General features: G+C 37.5%; 1 protein-coding gene across 1 annotated transcript; it reads right to left on the bottom strand.

The window, feature by feature from the left end:
* Nucleotides 1-442: 442 nt before the first annotated feature.
* Nucleotides 443-5,818, bottom strand: GCK72_000544 (uncharacterized protein; the record flags this gene model as incomplete). Its single annotated transcript, XM_053722549.1, has 6 exons — nt 443-562; nt 1,614-1,702; nt 2,287-2,506; nt 3,334-3,591; nt 3,639-3,748; nt 5,761-5,818. 6 exons carry the CDS (start codon nt 5,816-5,818, stop codon nt 443-445), a joined length of 855 nt encoding a protein of 284 aa, XP_053591194.1.
* Between the last annotated feature and the right edge of the window lie 7,517 nt (nt 5,819-13,335).

A 13,335-nucleotide genomic window follows, 5' to 3' on the forward strand; every position in this document is an offset into this window, starting at 1 on the left:
GTGAAAGAAGACGAGACTATGAAGTGAGTAGATCAAACGAAAAAAAACTAAGCGAGAGTGCGATGGAGCGCATTTAACACAAAAAGGGGAAAGGGGGAGATGAGGTAGTTCGGGAAGTGCGCTCTACCGAAAAAACTTGTTCGGTGGAGCGCGTTTCAGACAAAATCAGAAATAAGAAGAAGACAAAAAAAAACAAAAAAATGAATGCTGCTAATAAGATTTGCGGACCATCGAAGCCGCTTGAGGTAGAAAAGGTTGCATATCGATTAGTTGCATAGAATCATATGCTCATAATTGAAATTTCGCGTATCAATCAATCAATTTAGAGGTAGAAAGAGGAGATTTCAGAGACTAGAAAAAGAGATTCTATTTGGGGGAATTTTAGAGGTAGATGTGGGGGAGAGATATTTTTGGATGAGAAGAAAAAAAAAGAAAAAAGTGATTATTCGCAGAATGAGGGGCCACGAGCCACGTGGCAAGTTTTGATGTCACGGACGAGATGGAATTTCGAGACACCGCACGATTGACAAGTCATTTGCTCGTTGATGGTAGCGTAGTTTCCCTGAAATCGGATGACATTGAGAGGGGTACCTTTGAGAGCCCGTAACTACACCAATTAAGTTTTAATTATACCAAAATTATAATGGTCGTGTAGGTCAAGTCCAGATCTACATTTTTGTAATTGACAACTTTTTGATAGCTCCGCCCACTTTTGAGATATGTGCTTTTGAAATTTATGAAAATTTTTAGTTTTTAGTGAAAATCTCTCAATTTTAACATGCCCCCTTGGTGTCACATTTTTTTCCAAACGTCACCAATTTGAATGTTTCTTGTAAATTAAAAATCGGGCTACATTTTTGTAGTTGACAATTTTTTGATAGCTCCGCCCACTTTTGAGCTACGCGCCTTTAAAGACAGGCATTTCTTCTCTACTCGCCCTCTCTGGGTACCATCTTCAAACGATTATATCTCAAAGCCCTGGAGACCTATCAAAAAGTTGTCAACTATAGAAATGTAGTTCTAGATTTCAAATTTAAAAATAATAAAAACAATTATGACTTTGATCTAAAGCTCCTTGAGTTACATACTCCTAAATTTTTAAAGTTTTTTTAAAAGTTTGTCAAAATTTTATGAAAATAGTCAACTGCGAAGGCTAAGCGAGTTTCCCTAAATGCAAATAGCTTAAATTTACATGATTTTTGTAGATCAAAACTAGACCTACACCTTTGTAGTTGACAATTTTTTGATAGCTATTCACGCTTTTGAGATATGCGCCTTTAAAGACAGCATCCACATTGGGAGCTGACGCGCGGTATTCCATGGTACCCATCTTCAAACACTTATATCTCAACACCTTGAAGAGTTATCAAGTTGATGTTAACTACAAAAATGAAGATCAAGGTTTGATCTACACAACGAATATAAATTCATATAGTTTAAAATAGTCAAGCTGCCGTAAGGAGTCCTTAAACCAGTTCATTTTTTCGAAAAAAATTTTTAAAAGATTTTTTTTCGAGAAAAAAACTATTTTGACCCGACCTGTTCTTTAATTCAAGCCTTTGTTCATGTTCAAAAATCAACTCAGACTACAGTACCCTTCTCCGTAAACTCACATTAGCAAGTTGAGTGGCCAACTGGTCACGTACTCCGAGTGGTTGACGACATGTTTGACACACGGTTGGGCAGCATCGTCCAGATGAAACTGAAAAAATAGAAATTGGTATGAGAATGAAAAGTAGAGAAAGAGTGAGAGTGAGTGAATGGGAGAGAGCGCAGAGAAGCTAGACTGTCTCGCTTCTCTGCAAACTCTCAATTTGAACTACCATTGATACAGTATACCAACTTTAAAGACGCATATCTCAAAAACTAATAGTGCTATCAAAAAATTGTTAAGTTCGAAATTGTAGCTTTAGGTTTGATCTACAACATATCTCAAAATTGAAGCGTTCGTATTACGCCTGAGCCCCTGAAGTGATCTCAAAGTTCCACTAATTCTACTCCCATCGCTTCAGTATACCAACTTCAACGCCGTATATCTCAAAATCTAGAAATGCTATCAAAAAGTTGTCAACTACAGAAATGAAGCCCTACATTTGATTTATCCAAAAATATAACAATTAAAAAAATCCATGCATTTTCAGACCCCTTTTCAATTCCTATATTTGTTTACAGCGTTCCGTGTTTAAGCTGTATTAATATTCGTACATGCGCATAAAAAAAAACTTTTTTCTCAAAGGTAAGCCAAAACAACTTGTTTTTTTTTCTATTTTTCAGTAAGCAACTCACCAATATCATAATAATACAAAGTGCCCAACACGAACGATTTCCCGTCAAACCATTCGTCTTTTCCACAATTTTTACATGACCAATCGGACCAGAGACATCTTGCACACAGTTGTTGAAGATAGAAGCGACGTCCGTCGAGAGAAATTTCAGTTTTTGGACCGAATTGAGAGACTGGTGAGATGTAGAATACACCATCAATCAGTGGGTATTTATCGTAGACCTGGAAGTGCAAAAAGTTTAAGATATGGAGTGGCTTCGCCGAAGTTCTACATTCTCGAAACCCATTGGAAGGGAAGAAACAAAAGGAGAAAAGGCACGTGGAATCTGGACGACCCAAGCCACGTCAAAGGCTGATGTGAAATTGAACTTTCCTTAACTAATCAGTTCTAAGTTCTCAGTTCTAAGTTTGCTTTTGGCAACGAATAAACGCTCTTTGACTTGTAAGTTTTAGTTGTGTTCTTAGTTCTCGAAGTCTGTTTCTGTCCTAAGTGATAGAAATAGATAACTATGGGCTCGAAACGCAAATATTCAGATTCAGCTCGTCGTGAGCTTTCAAATGAGTATAATCATGTCAGGGTTTAAAAGAACTTGGGTCTCACCACGAAAATTACTGTAGCCCAGGTTAAAGGCGCATACCGTAGTTTCGCGACAAGACCCGATTTGCTTTAAAGCAGGGCATAATTATACTCATTTGAGAGCTCTTGACGATTTGAATTCAAATCTATCATTTCAAATGTGTTTGGATTAAAACTGGCTGAGAAAATCCTTAAAAACAACACACATTTTCTCGTAATGCTTTAAAGAAATTTCAAATTAAATATTAGAATTCAGCTCGTCGAGACCTTTCAAATGAGTATGACCATGACATGGTTTGCTTCAATTCGGGTCTCACCACGAAAGCTACAGTAATCCTTGTTGTGGAATACTGTAGCTTTCGCGGTGAGACCCGAATTGAAGGAAACCATGTCATGATTATACTCATTTGAAAGGTCTCGACCAGCTGAATTCGAATTTTGTAGTTTTAACCCATAATCTCCCCTCACTCACCTTCAAATCATCCTTGCACTGAACACACGGAACACTTCTCAAATTGTGTGCTCCCAACGACTTGAGAAGACACAAACGAACGTCATCTCCTCCCTGTGGACAATCATCCTCCATTTTTATGTGTATTCCGTTGAACTTTGCTCTCGGAATCACCGACAACAAATTGTTGTAGTCGTGTCTTTTATGGAACACACTCCCGTTCACACGGACTGTCTCGTCTTCGAAATAATACTGGCGGTCGACGTTGATTCGGAGAATCTAAAAAAAGGATTCAGATGACGTCAGAATTCTGAATCCGTCGTTACCTCTGGATCAATACAGCATCTCAACTCGAACTGCGGTCCCATATCCCGTTTCGGCCATCTTTTATCCGATCGATTCGACTGAAGAGTGTTCGATCTCTTGCGGTATTCATCTGAATCTGAAACGTTGCTGACCAACGTTTTGAAAAAGATAATCTAGACTTGCCACGTCATAATATTTTTTAAAGTTTTCTCAAAATTTGGGGGAAAATGATCAAGACTTATAACGGAGTTTTCTCAAACGCAAACGGTTTAAATTTATATTACTTTTGTAGATCAAAACTAGCTCTACATTTTAGTAGTTGACAACTTTTTGATACTGTCGAAAAAATAAAGTTTCGACAAGGATTTCAAAAAAAAATTTCGCGGGCTGGAACACGCAAGCGCATAAAGTTCTGGGCGGAGCTTAAACTGCAATCGCCGCATTTCTAATTTCAGTTGTTTTTTTCAAATTAAGAACCGCGCCGCTTGCAGATTTAAGCTCCGCCCAGAACTTTATGCGCTTGCTTGTTCCAGCCCGCGAAATTTTTTTTTGAAATCCTTGTCGAAACTTTATTTTTTCGACAGTAGCTTTTCAGTATTTGAGATATGCGCCTTTAAAGATTAACACCCACAACGAGGGAGGGAGAGACGCAGAAGGTCAGCCGCTCTCGTTTCTCTGCGTCTCTCTTCTTAGGTGCCTATCTTTAAAGGCGCATATCTCAAAAGTGGGCGGAGCTATCAAAAAGTTGCCAACTACAAAAATGTAGAGCTAGATTTGAACTTTGAAAATAAAAAAATTATTTCAAATTTGGTTCGAAGCTCATTGAGTTACACACTCCTAAAGTTAACTTATTTTGAAGAGTTTTTCCCCATTTTTCTAATTCCGTATATATACTTTTCCATTTCCGGTTCTTACTCCTTTTCAGAAAAATAATTATCAAAATCTCTAAAAAAAAACAAAGAAAACCTTCTAGAATTCTATTATCTAGAAAAGAAGGGAGACACGGAACAGGTGGCTTTGTGAGCAAATGAAGGAGAGAGCTCATAACAAAAACAAGAAAAGTCTTTCTTAGGCAGGGAATCAAAGGAAATAAGAAGACTATAATACTTGATTTTTCTATGAATCGCGATTTCCAGAAAATCGTGTCATGTTACTAAAAATTATCAATTTCGAGAGTCCGTCATGAGGGATTACTTGCAGTTTGAGACCGTCAAATTCATAATGATTCGGTAGATCGATCTTTGTGGTACTTGACTTGAAACAGCTTTATCTTAAAATCTAGAATAGATGGGAAAAATTTGTTAACTGCAAGATTATAGTTTTAGACTTGTTCTATAACATATCAAAAAACTAATAACGTGAGACAAAACGTGTTACCGAGACGGGTCTTACAGGACAGTCTATATCTAATGTACAGTGCTTAATTATTCCAATTATGCTATTTTTAAAGGTGCATATCTCAAAAACTAAAAGTGCTATCAAAAAGTTGTCAACCGCAAAATTGTAGCTTTTGATGTTTTCTATATCATACTTAAAACCTGAAAAGTTAGATTCTTGTCAGGCATCGTGACTGGATCTCCAAGTTCCACGATTTCTACAACCATAGCTACTGTATACCAACTTTAAAGTCACCTATCTCAAAAACAAAAAATTCTATCAAAAAGCTGTCAACTGTAAATATGTGGCTCTAGGTTTGCTCTGCAACATATCTTGAAATTAAAGCGTTGATATCACACCTGAGCCCGTGACGGGATCTCAAAGTTCCACAATTTGAACTTTTGAATAATTGATACAGTATACCAACTAAAAAGGCACATATCTAAAAAACTAAAAATGCTATCAAAAAGCTATCAACTACAAAATTGTAGCTTTAGGTTTGCTTTATAACATATTCAAAAACTGAAGAATGATAACCTTATCGGGCATAGTGACAGGATCTCAAAGTTTCGCTATTTCAAATTTCTAATGTAGCTTCCTAGATCTACAGTATACCAAAACTTTGCTACATTTTTAACCAAGTACCATTTCAGGTATACTGTACCTCCACTTAGCTAATATGCTTAACTCATTTAAAAGGTATAACTTCAGGTATACCGTACCCTCCCCCCGTTCATTTTTCGAAAAAATTCATATTTATCTTACAGTTCTGTTGTTGATTGGCGGCAGTGGCAGCTGCAAGCAGCGTCGGTTTTAGAAGCATCAGCTGAGAGGAGAAATACTACTCGTCTGGGGGTTCTGGTCTTTCGAACACAACAACATCCCCCCTCTCCTCTACCCCCAGTCCCCCTTTTGCTATTCCCAGAGAAAGTGGGCGGGGCCAGACAGCTAGGGGTGGCGTCCCTCTCCCCCTTTGCAAAGAAGCTGCAGGGAGGGAGGGAAGTCTGGATGAGGTGGTCAAACAAAAAATCAAGTTGAACCATGCGAGAGAGTGTGTGGAATGGAGAGAGTGAGAGACGACGAGACACTTTGTTGTTTACGTAAACAAGACGCAACGTGCCGCGCCGTTCCCATTGGCGGCGCGGCGCCAAGCGGCACCGTGCGGAATGGGAGACAACAAGTAAACACTGCCACAACGCGAACATTTCGAAATTTATGTTATTTTTGCAGCGCTCGCTAGACAGGAAGTTTTCGACAAACAGAAATTGATAACTAGGTTTTTAAAAATTGAAATTTCAGCATTTTCCTATTTTTAGATAAAGAAGAAGAAGAAGAGTTGTATAGTTTTTAAAGAAAATAAATTTGAATAAAGAAGAGTTGGGAAAAACAAGAATGAGTCAGGAATAATGAGGTGTTCGTGAGAAGAGATTAGAATGAGATGAATTTTTTTTAAATAAAAACAAGAAATTTGGATTTTGGAATTGGGGAATCAAGGAGCCGGAGATCAGAATTTGGAAAAATTGAATTAAGAATTAAGAAGGGATTCAGAGTCCTCAAACTTGACTTTGAGATCTTTTTTACAGTTTCAGCATATTTTTGGATTCCGGGATCCTATGAGCTTAATTTAACAAATTCTGAAAATCTCGAATTCTGGATAATTCAAAATTCGAATTTCCGAGATTTCAGAATACCTGGATTTTTGTAATTTTTAGATAGGGAATCTTGTATATTTCTTTTTTTAAACCAATTAACCGAAAACAAAAATCTAGGCTGTCAGGAATTCCCAAACTTTTGAATTTCTGAAATTTCTGAAAATTCATAAAATTTTTGACTTTTTCTGAATTCTTGATTTCTGAATATTGGAATTTTGAGAATCTAGATCTCAGATTTCCCAGGATTTTCGGATTTCCTATTTTCTGGGTTTCGGAATGCAAATTTCCGGAATTTTCAGATTTCTGAAAATTTGAAAATCATAAATTTGGAAGTTTTGTGATCCAGTCTCTAAGTTTTCAGGATTCTAGGAATTTCAGGACATCCAAATTCCAAAAAAAGTTTTCCAAAACTGAAATTCCAAAAGTTTGGAATTTCCATGATTATTGATTTCAAATTATCTGAATCTGAAACTGAAACTACTCGATTTTTCAAATTTTTGAATTTGCCAGATTTCTGGATTCCAAGATTTCAGAAGTCAAAAATCTAGAATCCCGGAAATCCAAGATTTTCGAGATTCTCTATATTCCGGAATTTAAGAATTTCCAAAACTTCAAAATTCCAGAATTCCTAGTTTTATTTGGTACTTTTGGAATTCCAGATCCCAAAATTTCCGGGAACTCTCTTTTCCAATTTCCCAACTTTCCCATTATTAATCTTGTTTTCTTCTTCTTTTTCATTCTCATTTTGAGCTCTTCTTCACTCCCAAAAACTCATCTTCTTCTTCTCTCTAAACATATATGATGAGTCAATTCCTGTTCCTCCTTCTCCCCCCACGGTATCAACACATGTTCCAAAAATGTCTCTTTTTCTCTCTCTTCTTCCACTACTAAAGTAAATGCATGGTTAGCATGGGGAAAGAAAAAACTTGTTTTTTTGTCGACGTTCGTTCCGTATTCGTATCCGCGAACACTACATGGGCAGAGGGAGAGTGAATGAGGGGAGAACGAACGAACAACAACAATTTTAAAAGTGAAATTTACTACTTGTTTTCAAGAAGAAAACTGGTTTGAGAGACAGAGGATTCGAACTCGATACCTTTCGATTGGAGGTCAGGGATGCTAACCACTAAGCCATGCGGGGGGAAGCTTTTAATCAAAGTAATCGCGCTCCGTGTTTGAACTTTTGTAACATTACCACTTATAGTCTAAGATTTCCAACTTTTTAATATGTTGTAAATCAAATCTAGAGCTTTATTTTTGTAGTTGACAACTTTTTGATAGCTCTGGAGGCTTTTGAGTTATGCGCCTTTGAAGATGAGTGAGTTGTCACTAGGAGGGGGTGCAGGAACGCTCTCTTCAAAGACGTATATCTCAGAACCCTGCAGAGATATTAATTTGTAGTCAACTACAAAAGAATAGAGCTAGATTTGATCTACAATTTGGTTACAACATTTTCAACTCTTGACGACTCCCGTGGCATGTGAGACCCCATTAAAAAGTTTTTTTAAATTTCTGGCTTTTATATATAAAAAGATTCCAAATTTTCTTCCGATTCTAACCTAACAGTGGTACTCTCATCATCTAAAACGTTCTCTAAAGGGAGTAAGTTTTTGTTTGCGGTTCACCGGCGGCCGAGGAGTTATCTAGGCCACGAACGTCGGAAAATTGAAAGCGCCATAACTCTAGAAGGAGACGGTTTTACACAAGAAAAAAACCACCGTTAGAATCAGAAAACTATGGTGAACTTTTCGAAAATAAATCATTAAGGAACTTTTTTTTCAAATCTCGAAGAGTTGCAAGTGCGCTCCACCGCACACTCGTATAATTTCTAAATTTTTTAGTGCACCGACTAATACAAAAATGGGGAGAAAGGGAAAGGATCCGAACCATCGACTGCTCTGTTGGCGGTCAGAAATTTTTCCAACATTTTCTAATGAAAATTCCCCCCTGCTGGCCTAGAAACCCAAAACTCATACACCAAACCAAAATGTTCGTGTTCAGCTAGTCGAGACCTTTCAAATGAGTAAAATCGTGACATGGTTTGCTTCAGGGTCTCACCGCGAAAGCTACAGTAGTCCAGGTTACCGTAGTTGTGGACTACTGTAGCTTTCGCGGTGAGACCCTGAAGCAAACCATGTCATGATTATACTCATTTGAAAGGTCTCGACGAGCTGAATTAGAATATTTAAGTCTAAAGAGGTATAAATGTGATGGAAAAGTTTTAGACCTCAAAAACTATTGGAAAACTTAAAAGAGGTATAACTGTGGGATTTGTGGGTTAGTCATAAAGATGACGTGGCAAGTTTTGCTTTTTTTTCCGTTTTTAAAAATTTCCTTCCAATTTTTCAGCTCAAACCAAACCCATGCTTCTAGCTAATAGTAAGCCTAACCTGTAAAACCAAGAGAATCCATCTGAAAAGGCAAAAAACGAAAGAAAACCTGTGTGATGCTGTCGATAGTAGTGATTTGGAGTGTATGACTGCTGCCGAGAAGCCGGTTGAGTATAGTAATGATGATTTCTCATCATCTGATTATCCACAGTCATCATATAATTCTGTTGCGTCGGCGTCGTAGCTCCAGACCGTGTCGGCGTGGAGCATGGTGATGAGGTGGACGTCGTGGATTCTAGGATGACGTGGCGGATGATGATGATATAGTGTGGGAAATAGAGAGAGAGACAGAGAGATAGAGAAACGACGACGACGACGACGACGACGATGAGTTGAGTGGATACCTGACATTACAGAACTAGGTCCTGGATGATGTTGAGATGAAAAACGAGCGAAAGCCGGAAGACGTCCAGAAGGGGAAGACGTCGACGGAGTACCTAGCAATTCGAAAAAAGAAAAAGACACTGTTTCTATTGCAAGAGGAAGCATGCGTTTTCAATTTTTACCCCGAAACTTTTCTTTTGAAAATTTTTTTTTTGAAAATTTTGAAAAACCCACCACAAGATTTCTTGCGATCTCTGAACCCATACATCGAGTGACCCATTGATTGATGATGTGTCCCGCCGTTTTGACCTCCTCCACTCATACATTGTGATTCCATTAGCATGACTGAAAAAAAATTAATTAAAAATTTTTTCGACTTTTATATATATAAAGATTCCAAATGTTCTTCCGATTCTAACAGTGGTACTGTCGTCGTTTAAATCGTTCTCTACGGGGAGTTATGCAAGTTTTTAGACCGGCCCATCGCCGGCGCGGTGGCCGAGGAGTTTTCTAGACCGCGGCTGTCTAAAATTTGAAACCGCTATAACTCTCGATGGGGAAGGTTTTACACAACAAAAAAACCACCGTTAGAATCTGAAAACTATGGTGAACTTTTCGAAAATAAAAAAATTAGAAAAATGTTTTTTTCAAAAATTTTCAAATTTTGAAGAGTTTCAAGTGCGCTCCACCGCACACTCCCGTAATTTCGAATTTTCAGAATCTTTCTTTGTCAAAACACCTTTCTATGGTAGAAAGCGAGAAAAAAGAGAAAAGAAAAGGAGGAGAAAAATATTTTGGTCTCTCCCTATTACTCACCATAAAAAGCAAATATTCAGAATAAAAAAGACTCACCTATTTTTGGATTAAAAAATATAAAATATCAGGATAAAAACTGTCGTTGAGATACTCCGATGAAGATTCTGAAAAAAAAGAAGTTTACGTTTTGCATTGCAAACGCGCTCTACCGTATTAGCACGGCACGCTTCTTACAACAGCGCTCTACCGAAACCGAAGAAAATAGTGTGCGAACTTGAGAGACTCAGAGAAAAATAGACATTTTTCAAGGAGATTTCGGTAGAGCGCAGTTGTAAGAACTGTACCGAGCTATTATGTAGGTCACGAGTTCGGTAGAGCGCGTTTGCAAAACAATATGCAGTGGAGCGCGTTTGCAACGTGGAAGTATATATACGAATCAAAAAGCAGAAGAGATAATTTAGGGATTTTAAAAAGGATTTTCGCATAAAAAGATTCAAAAAAATTCCTGGAGAATGACGCCAATCCCCTCACACACCTTCTGATTCTTCTGATCTTCTGATGACGTGGAAAACAACATTGATAATCTATTAGAAACTACTGGCTGGGCAAGCTTATAAATCGAGAGACACTGCGTGAGAGAGAATAGGAGACGAAGAGACGCAGACAGAGCGAAAAAGAGCCGCTCAGTGAGCAAAGAGTGTACTTTCGAATGAATCAAGTGGAAGAAACACGAGATAATGAATTATTAGAAATTTTTGAAAAATTGAGATTTAGATTTCCTACGTACGCGTAATCGGAAGTCTAGACCTTGAACAAAAAAATGTTTTTTTTTTGAAATTTTATTTCCAAAACTTTTTTCTCTCATGTAAGCAGAGCCTCATGACCGATTAGTAATGGATGAGTTCAGAGAGCAAGTACGCTCTATTGCTAATCGGGGATTTGGGAGAGGAGAATGTACTTTAAAGACGTAGATTGTAGTCTTTTGATCTCGATGATGTAAGTACGCTCTGATGATAATTTATATTAGTGGTGGAGCGTGGGAAACACTTCAGGACCATATTTTAACAGAAAAACACGAAAAACCCTAAAATTTGAAAATTTTAATTTTAATCTGAAAAAAAAAACTAGGAAACTGTTTTTTCTCCATTCATTTCGTCAAAAACCCATTTAAAAAAACCGAAAAAAACTGATAATCCACCCCTGCTGGCCTAGAAACCCAAAACTCGTCCACCAAACCAAAATATTCGAGTTCAGCTCGTCGAGACCTTTCAAATGAGTATAATCATGACATGGTTTACTTCAGTTCGGGTCTCGCCACGAAAGCTACAGTAATCCAGGTGTGGGCTACTGTAGCTATCGCGGTGGGACCCGAATCGAAGCAAACCATGTCATGATTATACTCATTTGAAAGGTCACGGCGAGCTGAATACAAATATTTATGTTTAAAGAGGTATAAATGTGATGGAAAAGTTTTAGACCTCAAAAACTAATGGAAAACTTTAAAAATAGGGTTTTTCTAGGAATCTCAGGACCCACAAACATAACGACTCTCCAAAAAAAGTCAAGGAATTGTGTCTTGTGGCACGGAAATCGAAACAAAAAATGGGGCGTTGAGCCTAGGAAAGGGGAATGAGAGAAAAAGAGAAAAAGAGCAGAAGATGTTGGGAGAGTGTGCACTTTTTCAAGAGGAAGGTATATAATCAAGACATCTCCATTTTTTTTCGAGAGAGAGAGAGAGAGCTGCTCCTCACGCCATCATTTTCAATGAATAATGTGTAGAGAGAGATTGAGAGATTTAGAGAAAAAGAGGAAAAGGATATGCTCATTTTTCTAGTTATTCACTCTCTTAAATTCAATCAGTTGAGACATAAAAATGAGAGAAATTAGATGAGTGAGAGAGTGCAGAGAAGCAGAGAAAAGGAGACGTAATCCCCGTTTTTTTCATTATTTGAAAACTGATATTCAGATGATGAATCAGATGAAAAATATATGGAAACGAAGGGATTAGTCTCTTTTATTCCCCCATTCAAATTGATTTTTATAGCTTTTTTCCCATTGAAGGAAGAGGAGGAAGTATTAGAGATTTGGAGGGCGGAGCTTAAATTTTTTTGAATTTTCTGAGGGAAAAAGTTTAAAAAAAAAGTGGTTTGAATAATGTTTTTGTTTCTATTAGCACGGCACGATTCTTACAACCGCGCTCTACCGAAATCGAAAAAATTGTGTGCGAAATTGAGAGACTCAGAGAAAAAGTGACATTTTCAAGGGCATTTCGGTAGAGCGCAGTTGTAAGAAGCGTGCCGAGCTAATAATTTAACAGAATATTCAAATTTTTCTTTGATGCAAGCGTGCTCCATTGCACCAAATACCAGAAACTAAGTTAGCAAGGCGAAGCATTAGTTGAGCGGTGGAGCGCATTTTCTGGTGTGGCGGTAATTCAAAAAATGTTCAATTTTTCAATCGATATTTGAGTTTTTCAGAATATGAGCTTTGAGATGAAAAAAAATCCGCTAATTTTTCTAAAAACTTTTTGGTTTAGAATTCTTCATCGGTGGCCGTGGCCTAGAAAACGCAAAAACTCGGTCATAATTTTTTTTCCGAATTTCCTAAAAATTCATATTTTTTGTCATTTTCCGGCGCTTTTTCCACGAAAATCTATAAATTTTCGAAAAATGCATAATTCATCCGCGCTCCAACGACCTACAACAATAGTTCCAGTAGAGCGCACTTTCACTTTCCCAGAAGTTCCCAGAATCTGATTCTGATGAAAAATTCAATTTTTAACCAGAGAAAAAATAAATCCACTGTGAGAAAGGAAGGAGAAAAAAGAATGAAAGGGAAAACATGTTGACTGTTTTTTCAGACACACACACGGAAGCTCCGCCCACTTTGACCTCTGCAGGTGCTATAGAAGAATGACTTAGTGCTTTTTAAGGGTGAATTTTACGAAAAAAGGGGCGGAGTTTGGAAAAAGTCAAAAAAGGAGAAAGAGTAGAAAATTATAGGTTTCGTATTGCCTCCAGGATGAAAAAATTGGCACTTTTGAGTAAAAGGATCCGAGTCGAGACCTTAAGTGTATAATATTGTTCTCGAAACAAGGAAATTTTACCTTGGTGACCTAGAAACCCAAAACTCGTCCATTAAACCAAAAAATTCGAATTCAACTCGTCGAGACCTTTCAAATGAGTATAATCATGACGATGTTTGGAGCAGTTCGGGTC

The sequence above is a fragment of the Caenorhabditis remanei genome, chromosome I, assembly GCF_010183535.1.
Source record: "Caenorhabditis remanei strain PX506 chromosome I, whole genome shotgun sequence".
Taxonomy (NCBI): domain Eukaryota; kingdom Metazoa; phylum Nematoda; class Chromadorea; order Rhabditida; family Rhabditidae; genus Caenorhabditis; species Caenorhabditis remanei.